This window comes from Acipenser ruthenus, chromosome 52 (assembly GCF_902713425.1).
Source record: "Acipenser ruthenus chromosome 52, fAciRut3.2 maternal haplotype, whole genome shotgun sequence".
Classification (NCBI taxonomy): Eukaryota; Metazoa; Chordata; class Actinopteri; order Acipenseriformes; family Acipenseridae; genus Acipenser; species Acipenser ruthenus.
In genome coordinates this window covers 8,533,338-8,550,837 of record NC_081240.1, presented here as the reverse complement: position 1 = coordinate 8,550,837, position 17,500 = coordinate 8,533,338, and the positions used below count along the sequence as shown (strand labels likewise).

The 17,500-nt window shown below is 47.6% G+C and overlaps 1 protein-coding gene across 1 annotated transcript in view; it reads right to left on the bottom strand.

The window, feature by feature from the left end:
- Positions 1 to 7,605: 7,605 nt before the first annotated feature.
- The window catches only part of LOC131723007 (beta-1,3-N-acetylglucosaminyltransferase manic fringe-like), a 14,225-nt gene continuing 4,330 nt past the window's right edge, over positions 7,606 to 17,500 (bottom strand). Inside the window, exons 2-8 of the mRNA XM_059016257.1 lie at positions 12,153 to 12,198; positions 11,604 to 11,706; positions 10,676 to 10,840; positions 10,060 to 10,134; positions 9,029 to 9,194; positions 8,834 to 8,919; positions 7,606 to 7,982 (exon numbers count right to left, since the gene is read on the bottom strand). Coding sequence (XP_058872240.1) covers positions 7,916 to 7,982; positions 8,834 to 8,919; positions 9,029 to 9,194; positions 10,060 to 10,134; positions 10,676 to 10,840; positions 11,604 to 11,706; positions 12,153 to 12,198 — 708 coding nt within the window. The 3' untranslated portion in view covers positions 7,606 to 7,915. The remainder of the gene's footprint in view (positions 7,983 to 8,833; positions 8,920 to 9,028; positions 9,195 to 10,059; positions 10,135 to 10,675; positions 10,841 to 11,603; positions 11,707 to 12,152; positions 12,199 to 17,500) is intronic.

Sequence of the window (17,500 nt, the reverse complement as noted above, 5' to 3'; positions counted from 1 at the left end):
AGACTCCTATCGCACAGCAGTGTGATCCATTCCAGGTTTTACTGCTACCAGCTTGATCAGCCCCCAGTGTGTCTAGCTAACAAGCTCAGGTGTGTCTTATTATTAAACTCCTAGTGAAACCAGGACTGGATCCGACTTTATTTCAAGGCGTTTTCATACTAGGTGTCTCTTTCAAAACTCCACAGTTCAGGCCTCTGTATTTGTCAGTTGCTTTTTTTTTTTTCTTTTCAATTAGCAGGAACGATACTGGAAAGTGATTCAGACCTGTTTGGATTCAGTGCAGATTAAAACATTAAAAATATATATATATATATATATATATTATCTAAAAAAAAAAAAATCCTCAATCCTATTTTTAACCAAAATTTATCTTCCAGCGAGAAGCTAAAATTAAACTCAGCTCATGAATCCAAATACCTCCGAGCTCAGCATCTAAGTCCAAGCTACAATTACACTTGATTACACGGCCTCGGAATTAGGGATGCGGAACTAACAAGCCATTTGCATTTTGCGTAATTAATTTGAGTGTGAAAGGCAGTGGGGTTTGAGGAGCTCAGTGGTTAGATAAAGAAAGCGCTGGGCTGCAGTGTGGAAGGCAGTGGGGTTTGAGGAGCTCAGTGGTTAGATAAAGAAAGCGCTGGGCTGCAGCGTGGAAGGCGGTGGGGTTTGAGGAGCTCAGTGGTTAGATAAAGAAAGCGCTGGGCTGCAGTGTGGAAGGCAGTGGGATTTGAGGAGCTCAGTGGTTAGATAAAGAAAGCGCTGGGCTGCAGTGTGGAAGGCAGTGGGGTTTGAGGAGCTCAGTGGTTAGATAAAGAAAGCGCTGGGCTGCAGTGTGGAAGGCAGTGGGGTTTGAGGAGCTCAGTGGTTAGATAAAGAAAGCGCTGGGCTGCAGTGTGGAAGGCAGTGGGGTTTGAGGAGCTCAGTGGTTAGATAAAGAAAGCGCTGGGCTGCAGTGTGGAAGGCAGTGGGGTTTGAGGAGCTCAGTGGTTAGATAAAGAAAGCGCTGGGCTGCAGTGTGGAAGGCAGTGGGGTTTGAGGAGCTCAGTGGTTAGATAAAGAAAGCGCTGGGCTGCTGTGTGGAAGGCAGTGGGGTTTGAGGAGCTCAGTGGTTAGATAAAGAAAGCGCTGGGCTGCAGTGTGGAAGGCAGTGGGGTTTGAGGAGCTCAGTGGTTAGATAAAGAAAGCGCTGGGCTGCAGTGTGGAAGGCAGTGTGGTTTGAGGATCTCAGTGGTTAGATAAAGAAAGCGCTGGGCTGCAGTGTGGAAGGCAGTGGGGTTTGAGGAGCTCAGTGGTTAGATAAAGAAAGCGCTGGGCTGCAGTGTGGAAGGCAGTGGGGTTTGAGGAGCTCAGTGGTTAGATAAAGAAAGCGCTGGGCTGCAGTGTGGAAGGCAGTGGGGTTTGAGGAGCTCAGTGGTTAGATAAAGAAAGCGCTGGGCTGCAGTGTGGAAGGCAGTGGGGTTTGAGGAGCTCAGTGGTTAGATAAAGAAAGCGCTGGGCTGCAGTGTGGAAGGCAGTGGGGTTTGAGGAGCTCAGTGGTTAGATAAAGAAAGCGCTGGGCTGCAGTGTGGAAGGCAGTGGGGTTTGAGGAGCTCAGCGGTTAGATAAAGAAAGCGCTGGGCTGCAGTGTGGAAGGCAGTGGGGGTTTGAGGAGCTCAGTGGTTAGATAAAGAAAGCGCTGGGCTGCAGTGTGGAAGGCAGTGGGGTTTGAGGAGCTCAGTGGTTAGATAAAGAAAGCGCTGGGCTGCAGTGTGGAAGGCAGTGGGGTTTGAGGAGCTCAGTGGTTAGATAAAGAAAGCGCTGGGCTGCAGTGTGGAAGGCAGTGGGGTTTGAGGAGCTCAGTGGTTAGATAAAGAAAGCGCTGGGCTGCAGTGTGGAAGGCAGTGGGGTTTGAGGAGCTCAGTGGTTAGATAAAGAAAGCGCTGGGCTGCAGTGTGGAAGGCAGTGGGGTTTGAGGAGCTCAGTGGTTAGATAAAGAAAGCGCTGGGCTGCAGTGTGGAAGGCAATGGGGTTTGAGGAGCTCAGTGGTTAGATAAAGAAAGCGCTGGGCTGCAGTGTGGAAGGCAGTGGGGTTTGAGGAGCTCAGTGGTTAGATAAAGAAAGCGCTGGGCTGCAGTGTGGAAGGCAGTGGGGTTTGAGGAGCTCAGTGGTTAGATAAAGAAAGCGCTGGGCTGCAGTGTGGAAGGCAGTGGGGTTTGAGGAGCTCAGTGGTTAGATAAAGAAAGCGCTGGGCTGCAGTGTGGAAGGCAGTGGGGTTTGAGGAGCTCAGTGGTTAGATAAAGAAAGCGCTGGGCTGCAGTGTGGAAGGCAGTGGGGTTTGAGGAGCTCAGTGGTTAGATAAAGAAAGCGCTGGGCTGCAGTGTGGAAGGCAATGGGGTTTGAGGAGCTCAGTGGTTAGATAAAGAAAGCGCTGGGCTGCAGTGTGGAAGGCAGTGGGGTTTGAGGAGCTCAGTGGTTAGATAAAGAAAGCGCTGGGCTGCAGTGTGGAAGGCAGTGGGGTTTGAGGAGCTCAGTGGTTAGATAAAGAAAGCGCTGGGCTGCAGTGTGGAAGGCAGTGGGGTTTGAGGAGCTCAGTGGTTAGATAAAGAAAGCGCTGGGCTGCAGTGTGGAAGGCAATGGGGTTTGAGGAGCTCAGTGGTTAGATAAAGAAAGCGCTGGGCTGCAGTGTGGAAGGCAGTGGGGTTTGAGGAGCTCAGTGGTTAGATAAAGAAAGCGCTGGGCTGCAGTGTGGAAGGCAGTGGGGTTTGAGGAGCTCAGTGGTTAGATAAAGAAAGCGCTGGGCTGCAGTGTGGAAGGCGGTGGGGTTTGAGGAGCTCAGTACATCAGAAAGGCATTAGACTGTACAAATTAAGTATTAATGGTACACAAATAATTGACAGATTCCTGCATGAAGTTCAAATTTAGCTGCTTCTAGGGTAACCTGATTAAAAATTCAATAGCTGTCACTGTCGGAATTCCGTGAATTTAACATCTGCCTGGTTAAAAATCAAATACTAGAGTTTCTCTGCATCTTTGTATGACAGTGATCCCTCCCTCTTTTTGAATAATGGTTCGTTCCTTTCCCCCCTCGCCTCCCCTGTTAAACGAAATGTTCCAACGTCATACGAGGGGTCCTGGAGCCACACTGCTTCCCTCACCTTACAAATCCCATTTCTCTTCCACGGGTCCCCTCCTGAAATATCATTCGCGTTTGGGACTTCACAGAAGCTTGTTCCTTTCACGGTTGCCTAGGGAACTAATGGGGATTCCGGACGTGGGTTCAAAGGTCAAAACACTTTACGAACAACGCGTCTTTCTAGAGCTCAGTTCATATTGAATTAGTGTTGCGGTCTCTCAACCCGATGAAGAGTGTTTATCATGATTAATTATCTTTAAAACAAACATACACAGAGCAGTCAGTATATATGACAGTGGAAGATCCAAACCATTATAATCTACACCATCCCAGTGAGCTACCATTGCACCCCAGTGTAATACAGAGCCATTGCAGTGCCGCTGTCTGTCTGTCTGCCATTGAAGATCATTGAGGGTATAGTGAGCACACTGTGGTCCCATTCTACCAGCCTCACCCCATTGTAGCTGCCCTATACTTGTGCTACCATTGCCCCCTCAGTGTAATACAGAGCCATTGCAGTGCCGCTGTCTGTCTGTCTGCCATTGAAGATCATTGAGGGTATAGTGAGCACACTGTGGTCCCATTCTACCAGCCTCACCTCATTGTAGCTGCCCTATACTTGTGCTAGCGTTGCTGTGGAGCTTGTGTGTCGTTCACGAGTGTGGAGATCAGAGCCGAGAAAGACTGAAATAAAAATAATAACCCTGTGACTCTCCTGGCTTTGTCTCGCTGATGACTTCATGTTTTTGCTTTAGCTCCCGTGCCCCCCCCCCCTTCTGCTCCATCGCCATGGAAACGGTGTGGTGTGGCGCCAGTCTTGAGATACACGCAGTAAGACAAGAGGTGACTCCTTCAAAATGTGAAAAAACCCCCCAAAAAACAAAGAGGGTTAACAATTATCTACAGTGGCTCTGTATTACACTGAGGGGCAATGGTAGCACAAGTATAGGGCAGCTGCAATGGGGTGAGGCTGGTAGAATGGGACCACAGTGTGCTAACTATACCCTCAATGATCTTCAATGGCAGACAGACAGACAGCGGCACTGCAATGGCTCTGTATTACACTGAGGGGCAATGGTAGCACAAGTATAGGGCAGCTGCAATGGGGTGAGGCTGGTAGAATGGGACCACAGTGTGCTAACTATACCCTCAATGATCTTCAATGGCAGACAGACAGACAGCGGCACTGCAATGGTTCTGTATTACACTGAGGGGCAATGGTAGCACAAGTATAGGGCAGCTACAATGGGGTGAGGCTGGTAGAACGGGACCACAGTGTGCTCACTATACCCTCAATGATCTTAAATGGCAGACAGACAGACAGCGACACTGTAATGGCTCTGTGTTACACTGGGGGGGGGGGGGCTCTATCAGCAGGTCGATGGGTTTCTCTCGCTCTGTACACGTCTTTGCTTTGCAGGAGTGAAACTGCTGTAAAGCACTGAAGGACGGTAGCGAGCGGTACAGTGCTGCCCTCGCGTGTTCGACTCCGGTACTGCAAGTGGATTTGAAATTTGTGACAGGTGCCGAATGCTGAAGCGGCGGGTCGGGAAAATTTCACCTGCCCAGGTGAGCAAGGAAGCGCCCGGCTATCTGAAAGCGTGTCGCGCACACAGAGGCGAAGCCGGGGTTAGTCTCAGATCAAATAAAAACACCTGGACTTTCAAAGCTGCGTATTATAAGAACTTGCCCAGCGAGTATATCAGGTTGAAACAGCTTGCTTAGTTATAATGCGAGCTAAAAAGAAAAACAAATACTATTTTAAAACATTCTGCAGGTATTTATTTATCTAATTAAATGAAACAGCGTGTGGGCTATTTTATTTCTTAATTTATTTTAGCTTTTTTCAACGAGTTGTCAATTTTTGGCATCGCCATTAAAAACGTGGGCCGCTCATGAAGTTTTAAGGTTTCCCGACGGACGCCGGAAGTTATTTTTAACGGGGGGGGGGGGGGGGGGGTTGGGGGGGAATCCAATTAGAGATTGCTTTATTTTATTTTATTTATTTATTTATTTATTTTTTCATTGCCGTCAAAAGTTGACTTTAACAGCCCGGGGGAAAACGCATGAAAATAAAACATCAAATTAATTCTGACAGCTTCCTTCGTGCTAATTAATATAGAATTGAACAGGATGCAGTGCCACAGCTGCAACGGGACCTCAGATATGACCAATGTACTAAAATTGTCGTTAATTTAACCCTATATCGACGCTGTGGTCCCGTTCTACCAGCCTCACCCCATTGTAGCTGCCCTATACTTGTGCTACCATTGCCCCTCAGTGTAATACAGAGCCATTGCAGTGCCGCTGTCTGTCTGTCTGCCATTGAAGATCATTGAGGGTATAGTTAGCACACTGTGGTCCCATTCTACCAGCCTCACCCCATTGTAGCTGCCCTATACTTGTGCTACCATTGCCCCTCAGTGTAATACAGAGCCATTGCAGTGCCGCTGTCTGTCTGTCTGTCATTGAAGATCATTGAGGGTATAGTTAGCACACTGTGGTCCCATTCTACCAGCCTCACCCCATTGCAGCTGCCCTATACTTGTGCTACCATTGCCCCTCAGTGTAATACAGAGCCATTGCAGTGCCGCTGTCTGTCTGTCTGCCATTGAAGATCATTGAGGGTATAGTGAGCACACTGTGGTCCCATTCTACCAGCCTCACCCCATTGTAGCTGCCCTATACTTGTGCTACCATTGCCCCTCAGTGTAATACAGAGCCATTGCAGTGCCGCTGTCTGTCTGTCTGCCATTGAAGATCATTGAGGGTATAGTTAGCACACTGTGGTCCCATTCTACCAGCCTCACCCCATTGTAGCTGCCCTATACTTGTGCTACCATTGCCCCTCAGTGTAATACAGAGCCATTGCAGTGCCGCTGTCTGTCTGTCTGCCATTGAAGATCATTGAGGGTATAGTTAGCACACTGTCGGTCCCATTCTACCAGCCTCACCCCCATTGTAGCTGCCCTATACTTGTGCTACCATTGCCCCTCAGTGTATTACAGAGCCATTGCAGTGCCGCTGTCTGTCTGTCTGCCATTGAAGATCATTGAGGGTATAGTTAGCACACTGTGGTCCCATTCTACCAGCCTCACCCCATTGTAGCTGTCCTATACTTGTGCTACCATTGCCCCTCAGTGTAATACAGAGCCATTGCAGTGCCGCTGTCTGTCTGTCTGCCATTGAAGATCATTGAGGGTATAGTTAGCACACTGTGGTCCCATTCTACCAGCCTCACCCCATTGTAGCTGCCCTATACTTGTGCTACCATTGCCCCTCAGTGTAATACAGAGCCATTGCAGTGCCGCTGTCTGTCTGTCTGCCATTGAAGATCATTGAGGGTGTGGTTGGCTCTCGCTCTGTGTTCAGGCTCAGTGTTTGTGTGTCTTCAGTCGCTTCAGCTCTCGATAGTGTCATTAATTAGCTGTCTGTTCACTGCCCTTCAATATTCAGTGCCCTCCATGTGTAGCGTGCGCAGCAGTGCAGCGCTAACGAGAAACTAATTAACGAAGACTTCCACCTCACTGCAGACACTTAGAGCTGAGCCCGACGCTTATAAAATCCCTCCTCTCTTCATGAATAAAGAGGACTCTACGTTTAGTTTGCTGGTAGTCTTTTATTCTGTCGACTTTGCTTTTTGGGAACGTACACAAACTGGACTGTCAAGCCAGGGCGCTGTCTGATACAGAAGCGAGTTCCAAGCCAACACAGTCTAATAGAAAAAAAAGGGAGGGGCCGGTGATGCTGTTAATAAAGCTAATAAGAGGTGAGAGAATGGATTTTAAAGATGGTCAGCGCTCCTTTAAAGGGAGGGACCGGCGATACTGTTAATAAAGATAATAAGAGGTGAGAGAATGGATTTTAAAGATGGTCAGCGCTCCTTTAAAGGGAGGGACCAGCGATACTGTTAATAAAGCTAATAAGAGGTGAGAGAATGGATTTTAAAGATGGTCAGCGCTCCTTTAAAGGGAGGGACCAGCGATACTGTTAATAAAGCTAATAAGAGGTGAGAGAATGGATTTTAAAGATGGTCAGCGCTCCTTTAAAGGGAGGGACCAGCAATACTGTTAATAAAGCTAATAAGAGGTGAGAGAATGGATTTTAAAGATGGTCAGCGCTCCTTTAAAGGGAGGGGCCAGCGATACTGTTAATAAAGTAATAAGAGGTGAGAGAATGGATTTTAAAGATGGTCAGCGCTCCTCTAAAGGGAGGGGCCAGCGATACTGTTAATAAAGCTAATAAGAGGCGAGAGAATGGATTTTAAAGATGGTCAGCGCTCCTTTAAAGGGAGGGGCCAGCGATACTGTTAATAAAGCTAATAAGAGGCGAGAGAATGGATTTTAAAGATGGTCAGCGCTCCTTTAAAAGGTTTGCCATTGAATTTACACTGAAGACGCTGAGAAAGACTTCTAGTGGAAACATTTGCCATTGAATTTACACTGAAGACGCTGAGAGAGACTTTTATTCACCCAATTTTAAATAATCACACATTTCCATTTAAACATCTTTATTAATAAAAACAACACAGTTATTCAGGTAAAAACTCAGAGTTGGCACAAGATAGAAAAAAAATTAAATACAATATATTCTTGGTCGTAACTGATAAACTAATCCGAGAATCTGATTGGCTGAGAGAGAGGTTCAGTCCTTTTGTTTCTCATTGGCTGCCCGAGCATTTAAGAGCTTCTGATTGGTCAAGATAAGCCAACGCCGTTTGGGCCGATAGACTTTTATTAAAAGAGCATTTTGTTTTTTCCTGCGCTTGACGATAGTTAACGTGACCGCGGTCAAGTTGAAAGGTCAAAGGGCGTACTGCTGGGGGCACCAGCGGGTGTCTGGGTAGAGCAGGCAGTGGAGAGTCTTAAACCTGTCAGGAGAAAAATACAGAACTGAGAGATTAAAGAAATCCGAGACAATAACATTTTTTTTTTTTTTAAAAGTCATGTTTGTTTTATCTTATTATGATGTCAGCAATCATTCTTAATGTTCAGCGATTACTCAAACACTGTGATCTGTATTATTAAGTTACTGAGAGGATCCGATTTTAGGGATATCGGGGGGTGTCTGTCTGTCTGTCTGTCTGTCTGTCTGTCTGTCTGTCTGTCTGTACCTCCATCCGTCTATCTGTCACACTGACAGTTGTTTGAGATGTATGGAGAAATGTGTACAGACAGACAGACAGACAGAGATTGAGAGACCCCCTCTACCCCAGAATCTGAGATTCAGAGACCCCCTCCACCCCAGAATCTGAGATTCAGAGACCCCCTCCACCTCAGAATCTGAGATTCAGAGACCCTATCTACCCCAGAATCTGAGATTCAGAGACCCCCTCTACCCCAGAATCTGAGATTCAGAGACCCCCTCTACCCAGAATCTGAGATTCAGAGACCCCCTCTACCCAGAATCTGAGATTCAGAGACACCCTCTACCCCAGAATCTGAGATTCAGAGACCCCCTCTACCCCAGAATCTGAGATTCAGAGACCCCCTCTACCCCAGAATCTGAGATTCAGAGACCCCCTCTAACCAGAATCTGAGATTCAGAGACCCCCTCTACCCCAGAATCAGAGATTCTCAATAACTTGAGCTGAATAATGTTAAGAGCCAGTTTCCTGACGATGGGAGAAGCGCTTCAAACAGAGAGATGGAGGAACGTGTGACGTGTGACCTGCGCCTGCACTGCCTCCCCTCTGCCACCAGGGGGCGGTGCTGAGTTTACCTGGACGGGTCGTTCTGTTTTGTGAAGACTCCTTTGAGTTCTATGCTGTTGAGTTTGTTCTCGAACGTGCCGTAACTCAGCGTGACCTACAGACAGCAGGAAACAACAACAGAAAAAATGAAAAGTCACGTCAGTCAATCCAGCGGGGCTGCGCTGGCATTCCACGGGGACTCTCGTCTCTGCTGCTCCCCTCACCTGTCTCCTCAGGTTCTGGGGCGCGATGAGCTGCAGGTTCTCCAGGTGGGAGTGGAAGAGCTGGCTGCGCAGCAGGGGGACCCCGAGACGACGCTCCACGATGTACCCCACTGTGCAGTCATCGGGCAAGCGAATGAGATCCGAGGTGAGGCTGAACCGACCCCCACTGAACACCAGAGACACAGAGACACAGAGACACTGCCGTCAACTCAATACAGAGACACAGAGACACAGAGACACTGCCGTCAACTCAATACAGGGACACAGAGACACAGAGAGAGGGAGGGGTGGGAGAGAGGAGAGGGGAGAGAGAGGGAGGGGTTGGAGAGAGAGGGGGAGGAGACGGGAGAGAGAGGGATGGGTGGGAGAGAGGAGAGGGGAGAGAGAGGGAGGGGTGGGAGAGAGGAGAGGGGAGAGAGAGGGAGGGGTTGGAGAGAGGAGAGGGGAGAGAGGAGAGGGGAAAGAGGGAGGGGTTGGAGAGAGGAGAGGGGAAAGAGAGGGAGGGGTTGGAGAGAGGAGATGGGAGAGAGGGAGGGGTGGGAGAGAGGAGAGGGGAGAGAGGAAGAGGTGGGAGAGAGGAGAGAGGGGTTGGAGAGAGAGAGGGGGAGAGGAGAGGGGGGAGAGAGGGAGGGGTGGGAGAGAGGAGAGGGGGAGAGAGGAGAGGGGAAAGAGGGAGGGGTTGGAGAGAGGAGAGGGGAAAGAGAGGGAGGGGTTGGAGAGAGGAGATGGGAGAGAGGGAGGGGTGGGAGAGAGGAGAGGGGAGAGAGGAAGAGGTGGGAGAGAGGAGAGAGGGGTTGGAGAGAGAGAGGGGGAGGAGACGGGAGAGAGAGGGATGGGTGGGAAAGAGGAGAGGGGAGAGAGAGGGAGGGGTTGGAGAGAGGAGACGGGAGAGAGAGGGAGGGGTTGGAGAGAGAGAGGGGGAGGAGACAGGAGAGAGAGGGAGGGGTGGGAGAGAGGGAGGGGTTGGAGAGAGGAGAGATAGAGAGAGAGAGAGAGAGAAATTTGAATGTGATGTCACTTCACTCTGATACCTTGCCCATGGTTCCATCTTCTCTGCCAGCCTGCGACTCAAACAGAATCCGGCGCCCCCGGTGGCAAACCAGAAGAACACCGAGCGCTGGAACAGAGAGGAGGGGAGAGAGAGAGAGGAGAGGGAGGGTCAGGGGAGGAGAGAGGGTCAGGGGAGAGAGAGGGAGAGGGGGAGAGGGGGAAAGAGGGGAGAGAGGGGTAGAGAGGGAGAGAGAGGGGGAGAAGAGAGAGAGAGAGGGAATGAGGGGAAGAGAGAGTTTAGAATGCCTGCACAATAAAAAGGACCAAGCTTCAGAAATGGGGGTGGGGGTTGGGGTGTGGGTTGGGGGTTGGGGGTTGGGGGTTGGGGGTTGGGGTGAGGGTGGGTTGGGGTGAGGGGTTGGTGTGTGGGTTGGGGTTGGGGTTGGCGTTGGTGTGTGGGTTGGGGATGGGATGAGGGGTCGGGGTGGGGTTGGGGTTGGTGTGTGGGTTAGGGGTGGGGTTGGGGTGTGGGTTGGGGATGGGATGAGGGGTTGGGGTTGGGGTTGTGGGTTGGGGGTTGGGGGTTGGGGGTTGGGGGTTGGGGTTGGGTTGGGGTGAGGGGTTGGGGTGTGGGGTTAGGTTGGGGTGAGGGGTTAGCGTTGCTCACTGTCCTGGTTGTTGGGCAGCGGCTCGGCTGCCTCGATGGGTCGGTTCAGGCTGGGTTTGCCCACGTAGACGTCTCCATCCAGGGGGAAGGCAGCGAGGAGAGAGAGGAGGGAGTGAGGGAGCACATAGTTATCATCATCCACGTGACAGAACCACCTGAGAGAGAGAGAGGAGGGAGAGAAGGGAGGAGAGAGAGGAGAGGAGAGGATAGAGAGAGAGAGGAGAGGGGAGGAGAGAGGAGAGAGAGGAGAGGAGAGAAAGAGGGGGGAGAGAGAGAGAGGAGAGAAGATAGAGGAGGGAGAGATGGATTTGAATGCAACATCACAAAAGTTTGTTTTTTCATATGCTTTATCAGACCTCTCTGTTCTTTACAATGCTTCCCTATGCTTTATCAGACCTCTCTGTTCTTTACAATGCTTCCCTATGCTTTACCAGACCTCTCTGTGCTTTACAATGCTTCCCTATGCTTTACCAGACCTCTCTGTGCTTTACAATGCTTCCCTATGCTTTACCAGACCTCTCTGTGCTTTACAATGCTTCCCTATGCTTTACCAGACCTCTCTGTGCTTCACAATGCTTCCCTATGCTTTACCAGACCTCTCTGTGCTTCACAATGCTTGCCTATGCTTTACCAGACCTCTCTGTGCTTCACAATGCTTCCCTATGCTTTACCAGACCTCTCTGTGCTTTACAATGCTTCCCTATGCTTTACCAGACCTCTCTGTGCTTTACAATGCTTCCCTATGCTTTACCAGACCTCTCTGTGCTTTACAATGCTTCCCTATGTTTTACCAGACCTCTCTGTGCTTTACAATGCTTCCCTATGCTTTACCAGACCTCTCTGTGCTTCACAATGCTTCCCTATGCTTTACCAGACCTCTCTGTGCTTTACAATGCTTCCCTGTTGAGAGTCACTCACTTTTTCTCGGACGCGATGAATGCCTCGTACTCCGAAGCCATTTTGCAGGACAGGGCTTGGTGGCTGTGCTCAGAGGAGCAGTTTGTGACGATGAGATGAAAACCTGAACACAACACAGAGATCAACGCAGCAGGGTGAGGCGTGTGAGCATCACACCGAGAGGGTGTTTCGTTCTCTTGCACTCTTTGTATGACAGAGCCCCCCTCCTCCCTCCTCTCTCTCCCCTCTCCCCGTACCTCAGTTTTACATCAGTCTCAAAATCACAAAGTACCAATCTGTAATTTTTTTTTTAGTAACATTGGAACTACAGCTCCCAGCATCCTTTGCTGTTGCCTCTGGTGGAGAGGCATGCTGGGAGCTGGTAGTGTTCTCTAGTTTATGTTCAGATTTTATTTATCCTGATCTTGTCAGCGTCACCTCTTTACCTGCCTGCGTAAAGAACTACAGCTCCCATCATCCCTCTCTGTTACCACGATTGCAGAGGCATGCTGGGAGCTGTAGTTCTCACTCCGATTCTTTCAAGCCTGTGGTTTTTTTAAAAGGACCCACCTCTGGAGGTCAATTCTTCATCCTCCTCATCAGTAAAGATGTAGGTCTGCAAAGAAGAGGAGATTATATTATTAACTGTCTTTAATGAGCTGAAGCATTTGACACCATAGCCTCCCCTCAGTGTAATACAGAACCATTGCAGTGTCGCTGTCTGTCTGTCTGTCATTGAAGATCATTGAGGGTATAGTTAGCACACTGTGGTCCCATTCTACCAGCCTCACTCCATTGTAGCTGCCCTATACTTGTGCTACCATTGCCCCTCAGTGTAATACAGAGCCATTGCAGTGCCGCTGTCTGTCTGTCTGCCATTGAAGATCATTGAGGGTATAGTTAGCACACTGTGGTCCCATTCTACCAGCCTCACCCCATTGCAGCTGCCCTATACTGGTGTGTGTGTGTGTGTGTGTGTGTGTGTGTGTGTGTGTGACTCTGAGTCACAGGGAACATGTTTTTTAGACAGAAGGGGTGTGGGTTGCACTGGCTGGCTGTTTCTGTGTTGTTTTGTACTGGGGCAACATCCTGTATTAGAAATGCTGCTTCTGCATTGTGGTGAGCAGAGTAAAACTCTGTGGTGCAACTTCCTCTGTGCAGACACGCTACACACTTCATAGGAGTGTGGGGGGGGGGGGGGGGGTATATATATTTATTTATTAATTCGATTTATATCCACACTATAACATGTCTCGAGCTGGTTTTGGTAGTGCAGTCACTTTGTGTTTTCAGGACCGTATTTCTCTATTATTTACACCACTGACCAACTTAAAACAATTATTCATTTTTAACAATCCCCAGAGAAAGAGATCCATTTGGTTAAAAAAACACAGAGACACGAGCACGCACACGCACACACACACACGCACACACACACACTCAAACACAGACACACACACTCAAACACACACACACACACTCTCACACATACTGTCAGAGACACACACACACACACACACAGACACACACTCAAACAGACAGAGACACACACACACTAACAGAGACACACACTCAAACACAGACAGAGACACACACACACACACACACACACACACACTGACACACACTCAAACACAGACAGAGACACTCACACACACACTGACACACACACTCAAGAGACACACACTCACAGACAGAGACACACACACACACGCAATGGCAAACACGCCAAATCTTTTGAAAATGGGTATGGAGTTGTTTATTTTTAATAACTATATAACAGCGCTAATAAACACACTGATAAACAATATCACATTTGCCAACTTCTCCAGACTAACCAACCGAGCTGGTGATGTACAAGAATTCCATATGAGAGAGACAACAGATTATTTATTATTATTATTATTATTATTATTATTATTATTATTATTATTATTTATCGTGTATGTTATTTGGCCTTTTATACTTCAAACAAATACGTTACAAAGTTACGAAAAGTGGGCGAACTGCATTTGAAAGTGTATCCATTAATATCTTCATATTTAGAAACATTTACAAGTGGCAGGCTAGCGGCTTTCAGCATTTTAATATAACACCAAGCTAGCTCCAAATTAGTCAGTTAAATATAACTAAACCTTCGTCCCAATAAGCTTTCAGCTCTATCAGGTCAACCACAGCCTTGCAGTGCAGCATGTTATTAATATCGCCATACTGTTGATGACTTCCCCGCACCAACGAGCACCAAGTGATGTCACTTCCGCCTCAGCGATGCAGAGTGCCGATGGAGTTTAACCGCATCCGCTACTCCGCTATATATTATAAAGACATTTCAGAGGGCTGGATCGCATCAATATCAGGGTCTAGCGCTGTATATTATAAAGACATTTCAGAGGGCTGGATCGCATCAATATCAGGGTCTAGTGCTGTATATTATAAAGACATTTCAGAGGGCTGGATCGCATCAATATCGGGGTCTAGCGCTGTATATTATAAAGACATTTCAGAGGGCTGGATCGCATCAATATCGGGGTCTAGCGCTGTATATTATAAAGACATTTCAGAGGGCTGGATCGCATCAATATCAGGGTCTAGCGCTGTATATTATAAAGACATTTCAGAGGGCTGGATCGCATCAATATCAGGGTCTAGCGCTGTATATTATAAAGACATTTCAGAGGGCTGTATCACATCAATATCAGGGTCTAGCGCTGTATATTATAAAGACATTTCAGAGGGCTGGATTGCATCAATATCAGGGTCTAGCGCTGTATATTATAAAGACATTTCAGAGGGCTGGATCGCATCAATATCAGGGTCTAGCGCTGTATATTATAAAGACATTTCAGAGGGCTGGATCGCATCAATATCAGGGTCTAGCGCTGTATATTATAAAGACATTTCAGAGGGCTGGATCGCATCAATATCAGGGTCTAGCGCTGTATATTATAAAGACATTTCAGAGGGCTGGATCGCATCGATATCAGGGTCTAGCGCTGTATATTATAGAGACATTTCAGAGGGCTGGATCGCATCAATATCAGGGTCTAGCGCTGTATATTATAAAGACATTTCAGAGGGCTGGATCGCATCAATATCAGGGTCTAGCGCTGTATATTATAAAGACATTTCAGAGGGCTGGATCGCATCAATATCGGGGTCTAGCGCTGTATATTATAAAGACATTTCAGAGGGCTGGATCGCATCAATATCGGGGTCTAGCGCTGTATATTATAAAGACATTTCAGAGGGCTGGATCGCATCAATATCAGGGTCTAGCGCTGTATATTATAAAGACATTTCAGAGGGCTGGATCGCATCAATATCAGGGTCTAGCGCTGTATATTATAAAGACATTTCAGAGGGCTGGATCGCATCAATATCAGGGTCTAGCGCTGTATATTATAAAGACATTTCAGAGGGCTGTATCACATCAATATCAGGGTCTAGCGCTGTATATTATAAAGACATTTCAGAGGGCTGGATTGCATCAATATCAGGGTCTAGCGCTGTATATTATAAAGACATTTCAGAGGGCTGGATCGCATCAATATCAGGGTCTAGCGCTGTATATTATAAAGACATTTCAGAGGGCTGGATCGCATCAATATCAGGGTCTAGCGCTGTATATTATAAAGACATTTCAGAGGGCTGGATCGCATCAATATCGGGGTCTAGCGCTGTATATTATAAAGACATTTCAGAGGGCTGGATCGCATCAATATCGGGGTCTAGCGCTGTATATTATAAAGACATTTCAGAGGGCTGGATCGCATCAATATCGGGGTCTAGCGCTGTATATTATAAAGACATTTCAGAGGGCTGGATCGCATCAATATCAGGGTCTGGCGCTGTATATTATAAAGACATTTCAGAGGGCTGGATCGCATCAATATCAGGGTCTAGCGCTGTATATTATAAAGACATTTCAGAGGGCTGGATCGCATCGATATCAGGGTCTAGCGCTGTATACTATAAAGACATTTCAGAGGGCTGGATCGCATCGATATCAGGGTCTAGCGCTGTATATTATAAAGACATTTCAGAGGGCTGGATCGCATCGATATCAGGGTCTAGCGCTGTATATTATAAAGACATTTCAGAGGGCTGGATCGCATCAACATCAGGGTCTAGCGCTGTATATTATAAAGACATTTCAGAGGGCTGGATCGCATCGATATCAGGGTCTAGCGCCGTATATTATAAAGACATTTCAGAGGGCTGGATCGCATCAATATCAGGGTCTAGCGCCGTATATTATAAAGACATTTCAGAGGGCTGCATCGCATCAATATCAGGGTCTAGCGCTGTATATTATAAAGACATTTCAGAGGGCTGGATCGCATCAATATCAGGGTCTAGCGCTGTACATTATAAAGACATTTCAGAGGGCTGGATCGCATCAATATCAGAGTCTAGCGCTGTATATTATAAAGACATTTCAGAGGGCTGGATTGCATCAATATCAGGGTCTAGCGCTGTATATTATAAAGACATTTCAGAGGGCTGGATTGCATCAATATCAGGGTCTAGCGCTGTATATTATAAAGACATTTCAGAGGGCTGGATCGCATCAATATCAGGGTCTAGCGCTGTATATTAAAGACAATTCAGAGGGCTGGATCTCATCAATATCAGGGTCTAGCGCTGTATATTATAAAGACATTTCAGATGGCTGTATCACATCATAACCCATACCTCTCTGTGCTTTACAATGCTTCCCTATGCTTTACCAGACCTCTCTGTGCTTTACAATGCTTCCCTATGCTTTACCACACCTCTCTGTGCTTTACAATGCTTCCCAGTGCTTTACCATACCTCTCTGTGCTTCACAATTTTTCCCTATGCTTTACCAGACCTCTCTGTGCTTTACAATGCTTCCCTATGCTTTACCAGACCTCTCTGTGCTTCACAAAGCTTCCCTATGCTTTACCACACCTCTCTGTGCTTTACAATGCTTCCCTATGCTTTACCAGACCTCTCTGTGCTTCACAATGCTTCCCTATGCTTTACCAGACCTCTCTGTGCTTCACAATGCTTCCCTATGCTTTACCAGACCTCTCTGTGCTTTACAATGCTTCCCTATGCTTTACCAGACCTCTCTGTGCTTTACAATGCTTCCCTATGCTTTACCAGACCTCTCTGTGCTTTACAATGCTTCCCTATGCCTTAGCTTTCGCTGTGCTGTATCACACTGTGCTTTTACTGTAGGGTAAACAGGGCGACAGACGGTCATTAGCACTGTAGTGTGACTGTGATGTGTTTAGGAAATATTTTTATAACTAGAATTGCCAGACTGCGACTCAACACGAAACTGGGTTCAGAGGAAGCGAGTTGTTTTTTGGTTTTCTTGCAGAGCGGAAGTGTGTCTGCGAGATCACAGATGAAGCGCGGATAGAACAGGAAGCTGGCAACCAGGCTTCGCTTTTATACAGAGAGACGAGAGAAGCAGCACCATGGCAACGCAACAAAAACAACAGCAAGACGACCTGCCAGAGTCTTAGAGAATGAACGCTGAAACCGCGTCGCTTTACAATCAACTTAATAATGTTTTCAATTCAATTCTATGGTGCTTTATTGACACGACTTACAATAGCAGGTGTTGCCAAAGCAGTTATACAATACATATATGTGTACGTACAGTGCATCATAAAGACTGCTGATGTGACGCTGGAGAGAGAACTCGCTGCGATCCTGCCTCGCTGCCTCCTCCTTCATCTTGTATTCTAGCAGTGCTATGATTTGCATTTGCTGTAAACCGCACTGTGTTTCAATATGAAGCTTGCATTGTAACCCTGTCTCTGACAGCTGTGTGAGTCGACTGGGATGAAAGCAAGCGTCTGACAAATAAATATCTGTGAGTGTGTGTGTGTATGTGTGTCTGTGTGTCAGTGTGTGTGTGTGTGTGTCAGTGTGTGTGT